This window comes from Capsicum annuum, chromosome 4 (assembly GCF_002878395.1).
Source record: "Capsicum annuum cultivar UCD-10X-F1 chromosome 4, UCD10Xv1.1, whole genome shotgun sequence".
In the NCBI taxonomy this organism is placed as follows: Eukaryota; Viridiplantae; Streptophyta; class Magnoliopsida; order Solanales; family Solanaceae; genus Capsicum; species Capsicum annuum.
In genome coordinates this window covers 70,212,440-70,231,298 of record NC_061114.1, presented here as the reverse complement: position 1 = coordinate 70,231,298, position 18,859 = coordinate 70,212,440, and the positions used below count along the sequence as shown (strand labels likewise).

General features: G+C 33.8%; 1 protein-coding gene and 1 long non-coding RNA gene across 2 annotated transcripts in view; one reads left to right on the top strand and one right to left on the bottom strand.

Annotated features, from left to right (window-relative positions):
* The window catches only part of LOC107867981, a 7,196-nt gene extending 4,281 nt beyond the window's left edge, over positions 1–2,915 (top strand). Inside the window, exons 2-3 of the mRNA XM_016714508.2 lie at positions 2,029–2,400; positions 2,555–2,915. Of these exons, the coding sequence (XP_016569994.1) occupies positions 2,029–2,400; positions 2,555–2,823 (641 nt within the window). The 3' untranslated portion in view covers positions 2,824–2,915. The remainder of the gene's footprint in view (positions 1–2,028; positions 2,401–2,554) is intronic.
* Positions 2,916–7,523: 4,608 nt separating this feature from the next.
* Positions 7,524–10,810, bottom strand: LOC124897870. Its single transcript, XR_007054815.1, has 3 exons — positions 10,581–10,810; positions 10,058–10,241; positions 7,524–7,892 (listed from the first exon to the last, which is right to left on the bottom strand). It is a non-coding gene; the product is annotated as an uncharacterized LOC124897870 (long non-coding RNA).
* Positions 10,811–18,859: the final 8,049 nt, after the last annotated feature.

The following is an 18,859-nucleotide window of genomic DNA, read 5'->3' as shown; positions in this document are numbered from 1 at the left end:
ATATATATATATATATATATATATATTCAAAAGATGAATTTATTTTCAAAAAAGAAAAAAAACTAAAAAATTAAAAAAAAAATTCACCCTACCCCCATATACCCAAAAAAATATTTTTTTTTCAAAAAGAGAAAATGCAAAAAACTTGCCTCTTCCCCACCACCATACCCCTCCTACCCCCTCAAAAAAAAATATTTTTTTTCAAAAAATAAATCTTTTTACAAAAATAAAAAAACCAAAAAATTAAAAAAAAAATACACCCCCACCCCCGACCCCCAGCCCGCCATACCCTAAGCTCCCCTCCCCACAAAAAAAAATAGATTTTTTCAAAAAATAGTTTTTTTCAAAAAGAAAAAGACTAAATAATTTTTTTTTAAAAGTTTTACCTTCACCCCACCCTTACCCCCCCTCCCCCCTCCCCCCTCCCAATTTTTTTTTAAATCAAATAATTTAAAAAAAAATCAAAAAAAAAAAAAAAAAAAAAAAAATCTGCCCCCCTCCCCACCCCAACCCCTCCACTCGTAACCCCCAATTTTTATTTAAAAAAACTAAAAATATAAAAAATATTTTTGCAATTTCCCAACCACCGCAGCCTATCCTTAATCTTTTCCTTAAAAAAAGATTAAAGTTTTGTAGTGTAATTAAAAATTTTAAGAATATATGGGTGATCTCCATGTTTAAATAGGTACCATATTTTATCCATTTTATTCATATTTATATGAACTTTTTAAAATGAGTTGAAGTTCATATTTATCCATTTAAAATATGAGTGATTTAACTCCGTAAATATGAGTTAAATAAACTCTTTTTACTAATATGAGCTGAAATTGCCACCCCCAAATCATACTATATAGTCTTGATCGTCACTATTATTTCAAATAATTCTCACTCTATTTCAAAATAAGTTTCGTTTAGCGCATTTCAGGCTTATTAAGAAAAACAAAAAATGTAAGATATAATTTATTAAGTTATCGTTAATTATTACTTCTTTTATCTCATAATATTTGTCCACTATACTAAAAATAGAAGTTCAATAATACTTGTCCTCTTTGAAAAATCAATAGATAATTTATCCCTTTTTATCTATTTTATCATTGCTATTAAATATTATTTATCACTCAATACATTTCTCAATGAATTAAAACTATTATATTCAAAGGGAATTTAAATTTAGTAAATTCATCCATATTATTTATTATTTTTTAATCTATATGTTAAGCTAATACCGATGTAATTCTTTAATATAAGCATATAGTTGGAAATTGCGAATTCCTAAAGTAATACTTACTCGGGCACAACTTTCCTTTTTTACTAAAGCAACATTTATTTTAGATTGGAGGGAGTATATATTACACAAGTTTTTGATAATATCAAATATCATGCCATTTCTTCAAGATTTTAAAGTTCTATCAACAGTTCCTGGCAGCTCCTATTAGTAATTAGTACCGGTAAATATTTGCACTAAACTCCACTTAATTCCACCCACTCATGATAGTCATTTCTTCTTTCTTTTTTTATTTTAGATGTATTCTTTCATGACTTGTGAACTACTTCTCCGTTTTCATATTAGCTCATTTAAATTACTCGTCAATTTATAAAATTAAGATAGAATTAATAAAGTTTTTCTCATTTTATCCTTATAATTAATTCTTTTTGAAAGCATATACAAGTTTGTAAAGTTTCAAAAATATTTGTAGAGAGGTAAATTTAGTAAAATTATCTCTTCTTATTTATTATTTTTAACCACTTATAAAGAGAAAGATTTACTATTAATATGAGACGAGAAAGTAAGACATATATAATGGCTAATTTTAGTTCCAAATATTAGAAAGCTGATCTGGATCTCGACAATACAAATTAAAGGCCCACGTGATTTAGGCGCCGGACCTAAATGTATTGTCTAATCAAATTTCTTTCGTCTTCTGGTGAACGCATCATAAAGTAAAAATTAAAATATAACTTGCCCATTTCTTTAATGTTTTGTCTCCATTTTATTCTGATTCTGTCATCAATAATATGAACTGGCAGTATCTGAATTGGGTCCAGAGGACACAAGTAGAAACATAGTGGAAATCATATTTCAGTCAAGCTGGTTGAACAAAAAGACCCCAGTATGCAAGATTGACAGAATCTTGAAAATCCGCAATACTCCTAGAACTATTTCAAGATTTGAGGAGTACAGAGAGGCTATCAAGGTTAAGGCAACTAACCTTGTCAAAAAACACCCACGTTGTATTGCAGATGGAAATGAGCTATTAAGGTTCCATTGCACAACATTCATGTGTTCACTTGGCCTAAATGGATCCACAAATTTGTGCACTGGCCCTAATTGTAACGTTTGTACTCTCATCAAAAATGGATTCAAGCTGGCTACTAGTACTGATCATGGTACAAAGAAAGGTATTGTTGTTGGAAAATCGACTTTCTTTAGTATAAATATACGTGATCTATATATATGTTTGGTATATTTTGGCTAGTGCCTGTAATTCATGCCCGTTTTATTACTAGAGAGAAATGATCGATTGAGAGTATTACGGTTCTTAAATTTGTGCAGGTATATTGACGACCGCAACGAGCGGGAAGGCGCACGACAACGCGAGAGTTGTATCAGACGAGGAGGAGGATGGCAAGAGAGCAATGTTAGTATGCAGGGCGATTGCAGGAAGGGTGAAGAAAAAATTGGATGGAAATGACAATAATAATTTGGAAGAGTATGATTCCATTGGTGGAGCTACTGGACTTTATTCCAATTTGGATGAGTTGTATGTTTTTAATCCTAAGGCTATATTGCCTTGCTTTGTTGTCATTTACAAAGGTTTCTAGTGAGACGTTATTTTCCTTCTTGTTGTATGACAACAATGTTTTTCATTTGTTTTGGTCAAATGAATGAAAATGTGTCAATAACTTCCGCTCTATATACTTGCTTATTAGTTATCTGGTTAAATTACTTTTGTCAACGTATATAAAAGGTTATGTGAAGCTTTGTAAGAGTACACCACAGTCAAGGGATCAGGTCCTTGATATAGATCAACGAACAGAAGAACTAACAAACAACAAGAAGAACAATGCAAAGTAATAAAGTATAATATTACGTGGAAACCTCCCCAATCAAGGGAAAAAATTCACGACCTACCGCATAGAATTTATTAACCAATTCACTAACTCAGGCAACTTCAAAATTACAAACTCTTGCAATCCTAGGATTGGACTCTTAGTTCTTAACTCCTACAGTAACTGTGTTATGCATACATTACAATAGCTCTATTATAATAAGTCTAACAACTACTTCTAGCTGGCTAGACATAGGATGATGACTTGAGAACGAAACAACGAATACCTACACAAGACTTCTAGACAAGAAGAGTAGGTTTACATATAAAGAGAAATATAATGAGTCAACAACATAACAACATAAGAATATTCTTAGAATAGGCCCTTATTGTTGTTGAGGCAATGATGAAAAAAGGCAACTTTTTGCTGAGAGAATAAGACCCTTTTTTGATGTGCAAAACATTACTTTTCGCTTGTCAAATCAGTCCCATTGGTCGAGGTTGGAGATTTTACTGCTCTTCTGCTCCTGTGTCACCAACTTTTCTGCAAAAAGTGTAATTAATAGATAAACTATTGACTGGGGAAAAGAGGTACAACATGTGGTACCAGGTCCTTTGGAGAGTTTATCAAATCATTGAAACTTCTAATCCAATAATTTCCCCCGTTTTGATATTACAAACCTGATTCAAACTGAGTTCAACTTCTTCAGTTGTGTTCATCTGGCCCCTCATTTGTTCCCCCTTGCACATCCAAATTCAACTTTCATAATTGTCATAATTGCACTACCTCCCCATCTAGTTACCTCCTCTTTCACTTGTTCCCCCTAACTGTACAACCTTCCCCTATCACATGTTCACCTACAACATGTTCCCCCATAACCTAGCTTATTTCCCTCTTTTGACATCATTAAAAAGATTAACAGTAAACCATATGAGAGATCACCAAAATAGGTTAATTCATGGTCACTGAGGCAACAACAACATGAATAGTAAGGTAAAAACACAAGAGTAGGAAGTAAACAAAGTACTTAAGTAGAACAACATTCAGTCAAAAAAATAGTCAATAAGACGTTACATAAGAATGTTAGAAAATAGAGCAATAACGTAGCGAAAATTACAGATTGGCGTACCTCCAGCTATTTTTGGTATTCATCGGAGTCGTCAAAATATTATCGGCATTGCTTTCCGGTGAGTCTTCTAAGCACTCAAACTCACTTAGATGGTGTGAATTTTAGAGGATTGTCCTTAGGGACCAGAACCAGAGATGACACAATATATATAACCGTTCCACAATTAGGAGCAGTTGGGCAGTTCCTTAGATAAGAGAGCGGCAACAGTTATAGAGAATTTTGAATTTGAAAATTCAAGTTGAGTGGATAAGTGGGAGGTTACGGGCCATAAAGAAAATGCCAACATTCTCCCACTTGGTCCGTATACTCTCATCCCATATGTGAAGCATAAGACATGAATCATGACGATAGTTCCTCTAAAGCGAGTAGTATCTTTCATGTATCACAATGTGTTATACCTCTAATAAGCCTCAACCCTTATTACGTAATGAATAAACTCAATGTTTATTCTAGGTCCATACTTTAGTGACATTTCTCAAAACAAACTAAATGTGCACACAGTTTTAAAAAAAAAAAGAAATATCGTATAAAATAGAGTTTTGTCGACATTTATTGTTACAAAAAAAATTTACATAGTAGAACTAAGTCCCATTATGACTACATGATCCTTAAATTTTTGTAGTGGCATGCCTTTAGTTAAAGGATCAGCTAACATCACTTCAGTGATGACGTGTTCAATAACCACCTTCTTATCTTTAACACTTTCTCTTATGGCTAGATACTTGATGTCGATATGCTTGTTTCGACTACCACTTTTGTTATTCTTAGCCAAAAACACAGCAGCTGAATTGTCATAATATAACTTTAATGGCTTAGAGATAGACTTGACAATTTTCAGCCCAAAAATGAAACTCTTTAACCATACACCATGTGAGGTAGCCTCAAAATAAGAAACAAACTCAGCCTCCATAGTAGAAGTAGTAATCAAAGTCTGTTTGGAACTCCTCCAAGATATAGCTTCACCGGCTAACATAAAAATGTATCCAAAAGTTGATTTTCGTGAATCGACACAGCCAGCAAAGTCTGAATCAGAGTAACTAATAACTTCCAAGGCATCTAATCGTTTATACATAAGCATGTAATCTTTCGTCCCTTGAAGATATCTCAATACTTTCTTTGCAGCTCTCCAGTGGTCAAGACCTAGATTACTCTGATATCTTTCTAACATTCCAACAGCAAATGCTATGTTAGGTCTTGTACAAACCTGAGCATACATCAAGTTTCCGATAGCAGAAGCGTTTGGAATGTCTTTCATTTGTTCCCTCTCAAGATCGTTTTCCAAGCATTGATTCAAGTTGAACTTGTCACCCTTAACAATAGGAGCTACACTTGGTGAACTATTTTTCATTTGAAACCTCTCTAAAATTTTATTGATATAGGCTTCTTAAGATAAACCTAAGATACATTGATGTCTATCTCAATGAATCTTAATGCCAATGACATAAGACGCATCACCCATGTCTTTCATATTAAAACTTTTAGAGAGAAATTGTTTCACCTCATGTATCATCCCCTTATCATTGGATACAAGTAAGATATCATCCACATATAGAACTAGAAAGCATATTTTACTTTCACTAACTTTCTGGTATATACATTGATCCATAATGTTCTTAACAAAGTTGAATGAAGAGATGACATTGTCAAATTTCAAATACCATTGACGGGAGGCTTGTTTTAGTCCATATATGGATTTCTTTAACTTACATACCAATTGCTCACCTTCACTAGAGGAGAAACCTTCAGGTTGTTTCATATAAACATCTTCCTCTAGATCACCATTGAGAAATATTTTCACATCCATCTGTTGTAATTCTAAGTCAAAATGGGTTACTAATGCTAATATAATGCGTAAGAAATTCTTTTTCGACATAGGAGAAAATGTCTCTATATAGTCAATTCCTTCCTTTTGATTGAATCCTTTAGCAACAAGTCTTGTTTTATATCTTTCAATATTTCCTGATGAGTCCTTTTTAGTTTTAAAGACCCACTTACATCCAATGGCTTTTACACCATTAGGCAACTCGACAAGATCTCAAACTTCATTGTTTTTCGTGGAATTCATCTCTTCTTTTATGGCACTATACCACAATTCTAACTCTTTGCAATCTATGGCTTGTGAAAAATACTCGAGTTCATTTTTAATTCCAATGTCAGATTCCTGTAAATACACAACAAAATCACTAGGAATTGCTGATTTTCTTTCTCTAGTAGATCTTCTTAATGTTGCATCAACATTTTCCTGAGGATCATGTTGTTCAACTGGTTGCTCAATAATTTTTGGAATCATTTGAACTTAATCTACTTGAATATTTTATACAGCTTGTGGAATTTCATTGACTTGTTGTGCAATACCCAATCGTACTTGATGGGTGTTATGTACGACAATCAATCATTGACTTAAAGTGGAAGGTCGATGTCTAACAGAAATTGTATTCTGAAGTTGATCACTCCCACTAATTAAGTCATTTTCAAGAAATTTTGCATTTCTTGATTCCACAATCCTAGTGTTGTTAGATGGACAATAGAATTTGTATCCTTTGGAACTTTCAGCATATCCAATAAAATATCCACTAATGGTCCTAGGATCCCGTTTCTTTTCTTGTGGATTGTAAATTCTTTCTTTAGAAGGGCATCTCCATACGCGAATATGTGTTAAGCTTGATTTCCAACCTTTAAACAATTCAAAAGGTGTCTTTAGGACAGCCTTGGTTGGAACTCGATTTAATATATACACTACCGTCTTAAGAGCTTCAATCCACAAGGACATAGGTAGCTTAGAGCTACTTAACATACTACGCACCATATACATTAATGTTTGATTTTTTCTTTTTACTATACCATTTTGATCTGGAGAACCAGGTATAGTGTATTGGGAAACAATCCCATTTTTCTGAAAAAAATTCGCAAATGAACCTTGTGTTTGTCCATCCTCAGTGTACCTACTATAGTACTCACCACCTCTATCAGTCCTCACAATTTTAATTTGCTTTCCACATTATTTCTCTACTTCAGCCTTAAACACTTTAAGGGCTTCTAGTGCTTCGCTTTGATTATGAAGTATGTAGAGATATATATATCATGAGTATTCATCTATAAAGGTGATAAAGTATTTCTGACCATATGCATCCATATCTGGACAATATATATCTGAATGTATGATTTCTAATATGTTTGAACTCCTCTTGGCACTTTTCTTTGACTTGTTTGCCTGCTTGCCTTTAATGCAGTCAACACAAGTATTGAAATCAATAAAATCTAAAGTACTAAGTACTCCATCATTTACTAATCTCTTAGTTCTATCTAGGGAGATAAGTCTCAATCTTCGATGCCACAAAATAAAAGAATTTTCATTCATAACACATCGTTTGATGCCAATTTGGACATGCATAACATTATGAGTGGAATCATTTTGCAAATCAAGAGAGAAAATACCATCAGACAGTGTACCATAACCAACATGTTTAGATTTATAAAATAGATTAGAATAACCTTCTAGGAAAAAGAAGAAGTATCCCAAAGGTACAAGTCATGATACTGAAATTAAATTCCTAGAAAACTTAGGAACATAAAAGGTCTTTTCCAACTCTAAAATAAAACCACTACTAAGAACTAAATTGCATGTTTCAATAGCTTTTACACACGACTGTATCTTGTTTCCTGAATAGATGTTTCGCTCAGCTCCCACTGGCTTCCGCAGGTTTTTTAAGTCCTGCAACGAATTCGTAATATAGATTGTAGAAGCAGAATCAATCCATCACGTGTTATGATTAACATCAATCATATTAGCTTTATAAAAAAAAAGAGAAATAAAAGTAACTTTCTTCTCAAGCCATCGTTGAAACTTAACACAATCTTTCTTTATGTTCCCCTTCTTTCCACAGAAGCGACACTTGAATTCTTTTTGATGGCCGAGTCAAGTGGATCCTTTTCATTCAAATTTTTATTGGCTTTATGAGACTTCTATCCTTGAGTAGTCGTGAATGCACTTTCTCCTATTTCCATCAACAATTGACCCTCTTCTTAAACACATGGCCATAAGATCATTAATAGACCATTTATCCTTATGTGTGTTATAGGAGATCTTAAAGGGGCCATACTATACAGGCAGAGTATTCAAAATAAAGTGTACAAGAAAAGTTTCAGACGTTTCAAACTCAAGAGCCTTTAGTTGAGCCACTAAGTATCTCATTTTCATGATGTGCTCATGCACACCTCTTACACAGGTGAGTCTCATTGATGAAAATTTCATAATTAAGGTGCTGGCAAGTGCCTTATCTGAAGTCTCAAATTGTTCATCAATAGCCTTCAGTAATGCCTTGACATTGTTATGTTGTTCGACAGAACCACAAATACCAGCAGAGATTTTGGTATTAATGAACATAACACTCAAACGGTTAGAGTGCTCCCATTGATCATAAAGAGCAATCTCAGCTTGAGTGTTATTTTCATCAATATGTGGTTCGTCTTTTCTTATAGCATAATCAATGTCCATGCACCCTAAGTGAAGGATAATTCTTTCCTTCCAGATCTTATAATTATTATCATTTAATTCGAAAATATCACAAATATTAAAGAAATTTACAGGTTGCATAGCTGCAAAAAATATACATACATAAACACATGCTTAATAAATTTGAGGCAAATAATATAAAATTGAATCTATTGACATAAAAATTGCCTGTGGGCTAAATTTTTAATTCGATTAGACTCATTCCTTATGATAGAATCACCATTTACTAGCATTATATTCTATCTTGACGATAAAATTATTAAATTCTCATTCATAATTCCTGTGGGTAATTATGAAAAGTATTTAACATTTTATCCTAATTTATTATGTAACCCAATAATAAAGGTTCTTAAGCTACTATATCGCGCATAATCAATTACAATTCTAATGTCTGAAATTTTTTTATGTGATCTTAAAAATTTATTCAATTAAAGATGTTGTGGCTAATCTTCAATTAAACAACTATAGATCACTTAGACATTAATCTTTATTTAATGTCTATAATATGATTCTAAACATAATATATAATTTTATGTAATCAAGAATGTTGTGACTAATTCTTAATTGAATAAAATTATATTAATTACTAAATATTTACTAAATATTATGCAACAAAATTAATATCATATACTTAAAATTTTTCTTTGGCATCCATACACAAAATAACAAATATATGTATACAGTGAATAAAATAATTTAAGTACATAAATATTCCATCTAATGTAAGGACAAAATTATATAAAAAAAAAAAAGGACAATGGCATGTGACTATGCATTAATGTGTCCAACAACTTTTCCCTTATTTTAAGAAAAAGGCAGTAGTGCATTAAATGGGTTGTATCTTTTAAATGAGAAAATGCATATTATTCAACGGAATAATCATCCTCTTTCTAAAACAACCATTTCATCTTCAACCTTTCAACCCAAATTTCAATATCATCAATATCAGAAGTAGAGTTCAAATGGTTGCACAGAAAAAGGAAAAGACTCAGGGAGACTCCTTTTGCCATGATATTTCTTTTCTGCTCATGTTCTTCGTATTGGTTAGTTTAACCTTGTTGAAAAAAATTATCTGAAGACCTTGAAATACCATTAAACCCATTTACAAAATTAGTTCATATTTACCATTCAGATTTGAAAAAAAGGATACAAATTCATAAAATTGTTAGAAAATCTTCTTTCTTATGGTTTCTAACACCAATTTGTATCAAAAAAAGACAAAAACATAGATCTGAAAATTAGAACACCATTTTTTAGTAAAGTGTTTGCTCCAAAAATTAATAAGGCAGAGGTAAATTCGACTGCTCTGATACCAAATGTTAGAAACAGAGCAATAACGCCGCAGAAATTAGAGATTGGCGTACCTCCAGCCATTGTCGGTATTTGTCAAAGTCGTCAAAATGTTGTCGGCGTTGCTTTCCGTTGAGTCTTCTAAGCACTCAACCTTACTTCGATGGTGTGAATTTTAGAGAATTGTCCTTAGGGACCAGAATCGGAGATGACACAATATATATAACCGTTCCACCATCAGGAGCAGCTGGACAGTTCCTTAGATAAGGGAGCGACAACAGTTATAGAGAATTTTGAATTTGAAAATTCAAGTTGAGTGGATAAGTGGGAGGTTACGGGCCATAAAGAAAATGCCAACAAAGAAATGATAAAATGCAGCTATGTATGTGCTAGCAAACAAAAGATCTTAGCGGAGAATTAGTTGAACTTTAGAACAAGAGATCAGAACTTAAGAGAATGGTTTGCAGAGAGATAGGACTATAATTAACTGATCATCAACATTAGTATGAACTTTAAAAAGCTTTTTAGTTAAGTATGTGATTTTCTTGGTAAGCTGAAAATTTATCAGTTAGAAGAGACTAGATGCCTCACTTATACCTGAAGAGACATGTTTCAGGCTAGTTGCAATTGTGCAATCTCAGTGCCTATCCAATTCAGCATTTGCTTATTCTTGAGAAAAGATAAGATCTGACATAAGAAAGTGACTTGACAATTTTTCTTCTTGATAATTTCACGTTCTCTTTAAGAAATAAAGGAGCATAACTTTATTTGTAAACTCAAATACCAAGTGAATTGATTTACTTTGAATTTGAACACGGGTTCTATGAGAGGGTGGTCAGTCAAGGGTGTAACCTTTTGACTTGAAGGATTTTGGGGAGTCAAGGAAAAGAACTGACACTGGGTGTTGACTAATGAATTCATTATTTAAGGAAGCGAGAATAGGAAATGTACTGTGGCGCAATACCAGTTACATTTAAAAATTTCAGAAATAATAAAATTTTGACCGACCTTTCAAGGGAATAATTCCCCTAATGAGCATGTAGTTTCAACTTTGTATTTAGCCTATCCATTCCTTTTTTCATAGTTCCTTTTCTACCATATGTGTATACCTACAAAGGTATGGAACTGAGTTACACCTGAGTCAATAGACACTAACATGGATACCTGTAATTAATTTCTAGTAATTAGAAGGCATCCGGGTGATTTTGGGGAGTTAGCTTAATTTCATCAACCTAAGTCTCAATCAATTTCTCTGAAATGGTCCCTACTTAGAGTCCGTTTGGATAGAATTAAAATCTGATCAAATCAGCTTTTAATCTCTTTTGTTTTAGCTTTTTACGTGTTTGGTAAAATAAAAAATTACTTAAAAAAACTAAAAATTGATTAAAAAAAAAAAGCAAAAAGTGAGAAGCTAAGTATCCTAATACGCTCAAACTATACCTCCCAAAAAGAGTGTAAGCAGTTATTGTCAAATATATAACCCAACAAAGGTTGGGGTTAAATTTCATAGGAAATAAGGTTCTAATTAAGTTGTATGCAGATTAATTGTCTTTTAGTCATACGTTTCTGTTGAATATGGGGCTTGGAATGAAATATTAATCTAGTAATTTTAGATTAGTAATGACCAACATTTTTTATAACGATTTTACAAATGTGAAATGGTAAAGCTAGGGTTATGTTTGCCAAGGTATATTAACTCTTTCTGGGTTACTGGTTACATTAATTCATATCAATGCTTGTGGTTATAGAGAAGTTACATAAAATTTCCATCTAAATGTTTCTCAACCTTCAAAGATGGATTCACTTTAATTTCTTCAAACCCAAAGTGATGTCAATATACATTGTAACAAATTCTCCAATGGATTAATTCGATTAAGGAATCAATCTGTAAATTAGAGAGTAAGAACTCTAATATCTTGTCACTATTCTCTTTTCTTAATAATAACTTCTTAGTTCAAGAAGTTATGTTTTAGCGAACACTCTCAAGTTTACAACCATAAAAAGTCATTAAAATAAAGAGAATGTGATATAATCATAATGTCAACATAAATTCAGCATGCCAAAACCTAGAATTGACCTTTTACCAGGGCTCCCAAACCCTAGTTATGGAGCTTTAGCCACATATTCTTAGAAAGATAGATGAAAAGAATAATTTCATAAAACTGTAGATTTAACTTACTATTCAAAAGAAATCAGAATTCTCAATCCAAAATTTCAAGGAAAATAGTGTATTCTTCAGCTTTAAATGTGTTTTGCAGCCAAAATTACATTACAAATTTGCACAATAGCCAAAAGATACCTATTGTAACCCTAAACTAGGTATTTGTAGGCTCCTAAAAAGTTAAAATTTAAAATTCAAATTTGGGCAACCGCATTAACACCGACGGTTCACCTGGTGGTTTGTCAGGGCAGCGACGGTTCATTGGCTGAACTATCCCGGATGTTCCAGAGCTTTACTACTACGGCGTTGTTGGCTACGGCCTAGGAGATGGTTCGTTGTAGGGCCGACGGCTCGTTGCTCATTTTGTCACTGACTCCTAATTTTACATACATTCTAGTTAACTCCGATGATCGCGATGATGACATATCAATACCTTGATAATCCATCACTTAAGGCGTCGTCCATCTCAGATATTTATGATATTCTTCTTAAGGGCGGTGGCAGTTCGATGGTCCATCTTGACTCAGACCCGTCAGTCAGTTAATTCGTTGCAAATTCTTAAGTTCTTGACTTTCATAACTTTTCAAGCTTCTAAGTTTAACTCCTGAGAATAAGCACAAAACATATCAAATACCACCACCAGTTTCTAGAAAACAAATAATTATCCCTCGTAAAAGGTGTAAAATACACCATCAGAAGCCGATACATCAACACCCTTAACTTAAGATGCTTGTTTGTCCTCAAGCAACTCAACATAATATCATATATGTATTTAGATCAAGAAAGAATGAGAAACTATTACAGATATTAAGGACTAACAATTTAATATGCACATAAATTTTGTAATCCTAAATCATAGGAATACATACTTGGCATCACACTCTAGCTAGGTTACATGTATAGACATAGAACACCACATCCAAGGATCAGCAATCATAAGTATAGTTCACATGCGCTCATCTCAAAACAAATAATGGCACATTGATCGATTTAAATCAAGGACCATTATTTAAATCTCTCACTCTCACAATAAATTCCAAACAAAGTATACGCAAAGCCATAGGCTTGCCCTTATCATTCCATCAAGTTGATTAACAAGGATCACTACATGACTTACTTAGGCTTATAATGAAGGTTTGGGTACAGGTAAGATATGTTTTTGAAATAGTGTCTCAACCCTTCTTGCTATCGTTGCTACTATATAAATTTAGTTTCCACTTTATGTTGCCCTCTTAGTGACCTAAAGCCGTTTTTTGAAATATACTTGTACAACTCCTATTAAACAGTTCCAACCTCTTGATTTAGATCATTTATTAAACCTTTCACACTAGCCATCCTCAGTTTATATTGATGCTAAAAGTTGAGGTGCACAATATCCAGAAGGGACCAGGGCTAGTGAAAAAATCTATTACCCAAACTTTCCTTAACTTACCATTAACTTGTTAACTCTTTATAGTAGCCACCCTCAACTTTGAAAATTTGCTTGAGTTGAAGTGCACAATGTCCAAGGAGGGACTAGGGACAAAATAGGGATTTAAAAATAGAAAAGGGTGAGTTAAGGGTGCTAAATAAAAAGTTATTAGCTTAAAAAGGGACCAAAGGAGTATACAAATAACTACATTTTTTGTCAGGCTTTTAAGGCTAAGTAGACTCAATTGAAAAATGGCTTGTGATCCTATCCTATTAACCAACTATCACTTAACACATTGAACCAGGCAAATTCTAGATGCATACACAAAGTAGGAAATGCAGAAAATCCTCACACACATAGCGGTGAACTATTACTTATGGTACTAATCTTCAGACTTGCGTTTAGCTTAAACACACTTACTTTACCTGGCGATTCTAATGCCAAGTATAGATCTACAATGGTTAATCATCAAAGAATATTTACAAGATTATAAATTTTTTTCTTAGGATTGTCCTTATTTTACAACATTCCAACAACTCCAATAACTTTTCATTCAATTATTTTCTTACAGCACATATGATATGTACAATCACATGAAAGAAATAAAAATAGAACATATGTATAGTCACATGAAAATAATAAAAATAGAATAATGAAATAAAACTCCTAAATATGATAGTTCTCCTAGATAATGCATGATGGAAAAGAACGCAGGCTATAAACACCCTCGTGGCGATAGACTACCTAATAGATACAAGTACCCTACCCTTACTAAAAAAATATTTTGTCCTCAATGAATAATTAGTAAAGTACAGAGGAGTAGAATACTTGAAAAGCCTTTACGGTTGGGAATCTGTCGAAACATGGGAGGCCTCACTGGCCTTGGTATTATCAATAGTGACTCCAGCAATAATTGTGGTGCTTAAATTACCCACTTCCTTAGAAACTAGAGTGGATACTCGTAAAACCAATGTCCTATGACCACCTCCCAAAGCTGAACTAGTAGACACACCAGAAGCTTCATCTTCAACTCTCATCTTTCTTGCTTTTTCATATTTTCTTGATCTTCTCATTGAATTTTGCACAACTCTTTCTTCATTCTTATCATCCCTATGCTTTTTATTTCTTGAAGATCTCTTCTCACCACTTTCACTCACAGCTTTACCTTTGACTTTCAATGGTAGTCCCATCATATTAATAATGTCATCTTTTTCATCTACCTCTACAAATATTGGGTCAAAATATCCTAGAATTAGTTGCCTTTGCAACTCAGCTATATTATTTTGTGTCTGCTTTAACTCTGCATTGAACCTAGATTGATCTAGAATTTCTCTCTCAGCCTTTTGTTCACCCTTTCTTCCATATCATCCATTCTTGTGTGTAGATCCTTATATAGATTCAAAACCTGCGTTACAACTCTGTCCACAAACGGCTTAAACTTTTTTGCCCAAATATTAAGTTGTAGTTCAAACTTTTTCTAAGCTTTAACCATTTTTACAAAATTTTTGGGGTCAACCTGTACTTTGAAACATTGGTGCCATGGATATTGTATATATAGTCTCAACAGTAGGAGCTATAAGCATCGACCCTGATACTGCAGAAGTGCCATGCAAAATAATCATAGCAATAGGCAACGACATATCTAAAGGTCCATCTGATGCCTCTGGATTGATTTAGGACTATGTCACAAATGTAGGTGACTTATGCACTCTCATCTCAAACTTTGTGCAACCCTCATCTTCTTAATGTCATGTCTCCTTGTAGCCCGAACTTTATTATTTACTCCTTGAATAATTGGCATATTTTCCTGCCTACAAAACTCATTAATAATAAAGGGAAAGGCAGAGCACTAGAATTTTTTATGCCCTCACAAATAACTTATCATCTATAATTTGGCCGAAGTTAATTTTCATCCCTTCAATCAAAATGACCACCAACGCTACCCGTTGTGGATCAAAATTTGCATCTTCCCCTATCGGCATAAAACTCAATCTTACCACATCCCACCAAAATTTAGCTTTTAATATCAATATAGATTTCTCAAATCTCTCTCTTTTCCTTAGTTATGATGGGTCCCCACTATCTATCAAAATTTTTACTAACCACAGCCTCTGAGTAGATACAGTAATCATTCGATGCTCAAGCTTCGGGGTAATTATGGGAATGGTATATAGCCGACCGCATAATATTCGATTGATGGTGTGATTTGAGATGTCCATAGTTACTCGTCTTACTAGGATTCCAGTCATATTCCTCATATTAGCCACCTTTGACCCTTTTGGACAATCTTTCTCCAATATTGCTAGGTAATTTGCAAAGAATTACTTAAAAATATTGTGGTAACATGATTTAAGGGGTCTACTCAAATATCCCAACTCATAGTCATTAAATTACCTCTCCAAATTAGGATATTTCGGAAGATCTGTGGTAATGATTTGTAATTCTTTGACAATTGGCCTTTTCATACTTCAGCTTTGTGTAAATTGAAAGTCATCATAGTAATGTTTACTTAACCCTTAACCCTTCAACCTTTCACCGGATTGTCTCTCAGACCTCAGGTTCCACACTATGAATTATATCATCTTTCTTCTATTCTGGATCTTTGGTAGGATTAGTGGAGTCTTTTTTTTCTCCTCCACCATCCGGGCTTGAAGTAGAACTGCCATTGCTTTTACTTTCACTTTCACTGTTGGCCTCTATACTCAATGATTCACTCTCCTCATTAGATTAGGAGAGTGGATGACATTTCTTTTAACTTTGCTAAGTGTGGTAGGCCGGGGCTTCAATATCCCCTTTTGGTTTATCACAAAGTCTTGAGGTGATTTCCTTATGAGATGGCCGAAATCTACCTCCACCTCTATTTGAAGGTAGTTTTTGGGTCATATTACCTGAGTTACGAGGTAAAAAACACAAAGTTAGGTAACAGAAATCATGAGTCTAGTAGAAATGAAATACAAATCTGGTTAAGGGCGACGACTAGGACAACGATCCGTCGAGTAAGCAACGATCAGTCGCCCCACCTGTCGCACCTTAAATAGTGTTATTAGCAGACCACTGACGCCAAACTAGATGGTTCATCGCATGTCCAATGACTCATCGTGTTAACCATTGTACCTTTCTAGAATCATTCTTTAATTTAATATGAAACAACGGTACAAGCTACAATTCGTTGCACCTATGATGGCCAGTCTCCCTATCCATCGTGATTTAACCAGTGTTCTAACTTTCAATAATTTTGGGCTGACGATTGTACCGATGATCCATCGCATATGTGACGGTTTGTTAGGTACCTCATCGCAATGCCCAATTCAGCACAATATCTTTGGGGCATTTTGTCGAACACTTGTGCCTACGTTTTATACTTGATAGTATATTAATTTTCACTCAAGATCCCATCAAGATTCATACCATAGTGGGGTTACTCAGATTTCACCCTAACATAGGCTCTACTATAATATAACATACATCATTATTTTTCAACTCACACCAGTATACACAATCAAAATTTTCTCTCATTCAAGCTATTTCAAAAATTAAATCACATGAATTTAAGGCCATGAGACATACCTATGCTTGGAATGAAACTTCAAAGACACTTGAACGTGATGAAAATTAAACAAATAAGGAAAAACAACTTATAAATAGAAAGAAATTATACTTAGTAATGATGGAAAATGAGATGGATAGCAAGGTTTAGATAATAGAGAAAAGGAAACTAAAATGTTAGTAGGGGAGTGAATGTTATTTAAAATTAGATGAATGTGGGAGTTTCAATCGTTTCAATAGTTGGAGTGGAAGGGCCATGCATGAACAAGGATAATTATCCTAAATTTTATAATGAGTGCACTTCGGTAGGGTTATGGGCCTAATTTAAATATAATTTCAAGTTATTACACTTTGGTCGGCCCAAATTTTAGGTGATTAGGCTGACTGACCCATGATGGCTTTGGCAACGGTCCATTGCAGTAGCGATGACCCATCGCTATCACGATTGCTTATTACCAGAAATGCTATTGGAATGGTTAATATGCGGTGGTTGGGTTGGCGGACCATCGCATTAGTGATGGATCATTGCACCTACCATCGTGACTTATCAAATACCTTTTGTTGACCCTCTTGGGACGGTTGCAGCGGTGGTTCATACTTGCTTGATAGCCCGTCGTTCTTTCAATCTCTGCTTATAAAAATTGTCCACTCTTCCAGTTCCTTGCCATGTCAACTCTTGCACACTCAACACACAAATTATACAGACTAATTAATAAAATATACCTAACTACATTATTTTACAACACATTGTAAGTTGCTTCCCATTGGCGCATGGTTTAGTGTTGCGGCACGACCCAATTATCTTGATTACTCAGACTTCATCAACATAGATTGACACCACTATTTTATCCTCTTATTGTTGACCAACATATTGTTTGACATGTTGACCATTAACCTTAAAAATCTTACCATTTCTGTTCTCAAGCTCTACTGCTCAAGATGCAAATACTTGAGTTACTTTGAATAGGCCAGACCATTTTGATTTCAGGTTTCCTGGAAATAATTTGAATCTTAAGTTGAACAACAAGACCCAATCCCCAACGTAGAATTCTATTTTTTTAATCCTTTGATCATGGTATAATTTCATCCTTTCTTTATAAAGGCTAAACCTTTCATATTCCTGAAGACAAAATTAATCCATTTCATTCAATTGATCCAGTATTAAATCAGCTGCTTCTTTCCAACTAAAATTCAAATGCTTAAGTGCTCACAATGATTTATGTTCCAATTCTACTGGTAAGTGACATACCTTACCAAACACCAATTGGTACAGTGACATACCTATTAGAGTTTTTAAAAGCGGAACAATAAGCCCAAAGAGCATCATAAAGTTTCCTTGACCAATCACTGTGATTAGAATTTACAGACTTGGCCAGAATTATTTTAATCTCCTTGTTGGACACTTCAACTTGCCCGCTCATTTAGGGTGATAAGGAATAGCCACCTTATGCTGCTTTACACTATATTTTTCCAATACGGCCCTAAACACCTTATTAAAGAAATATGATCCCCCATCACTAATAATTGTTTGAGGAGTGCGAAAGCAGGAGAAGATATTCTTTTTTAAGAATAATACAACCCTCTTTGCCTTATTATCAACTAATGCCATAGCTTCGATCCATTTGGATACATAATCCATAACAACTAGAATGTACTTACACCCATACGAGCTCACAAAAGGGCCCATGAAGTCGATGCCCCACACATCAAGCAGTTCAACCTCTTACATAGTTGACATAGGCATTTCCTAGTGCGTAG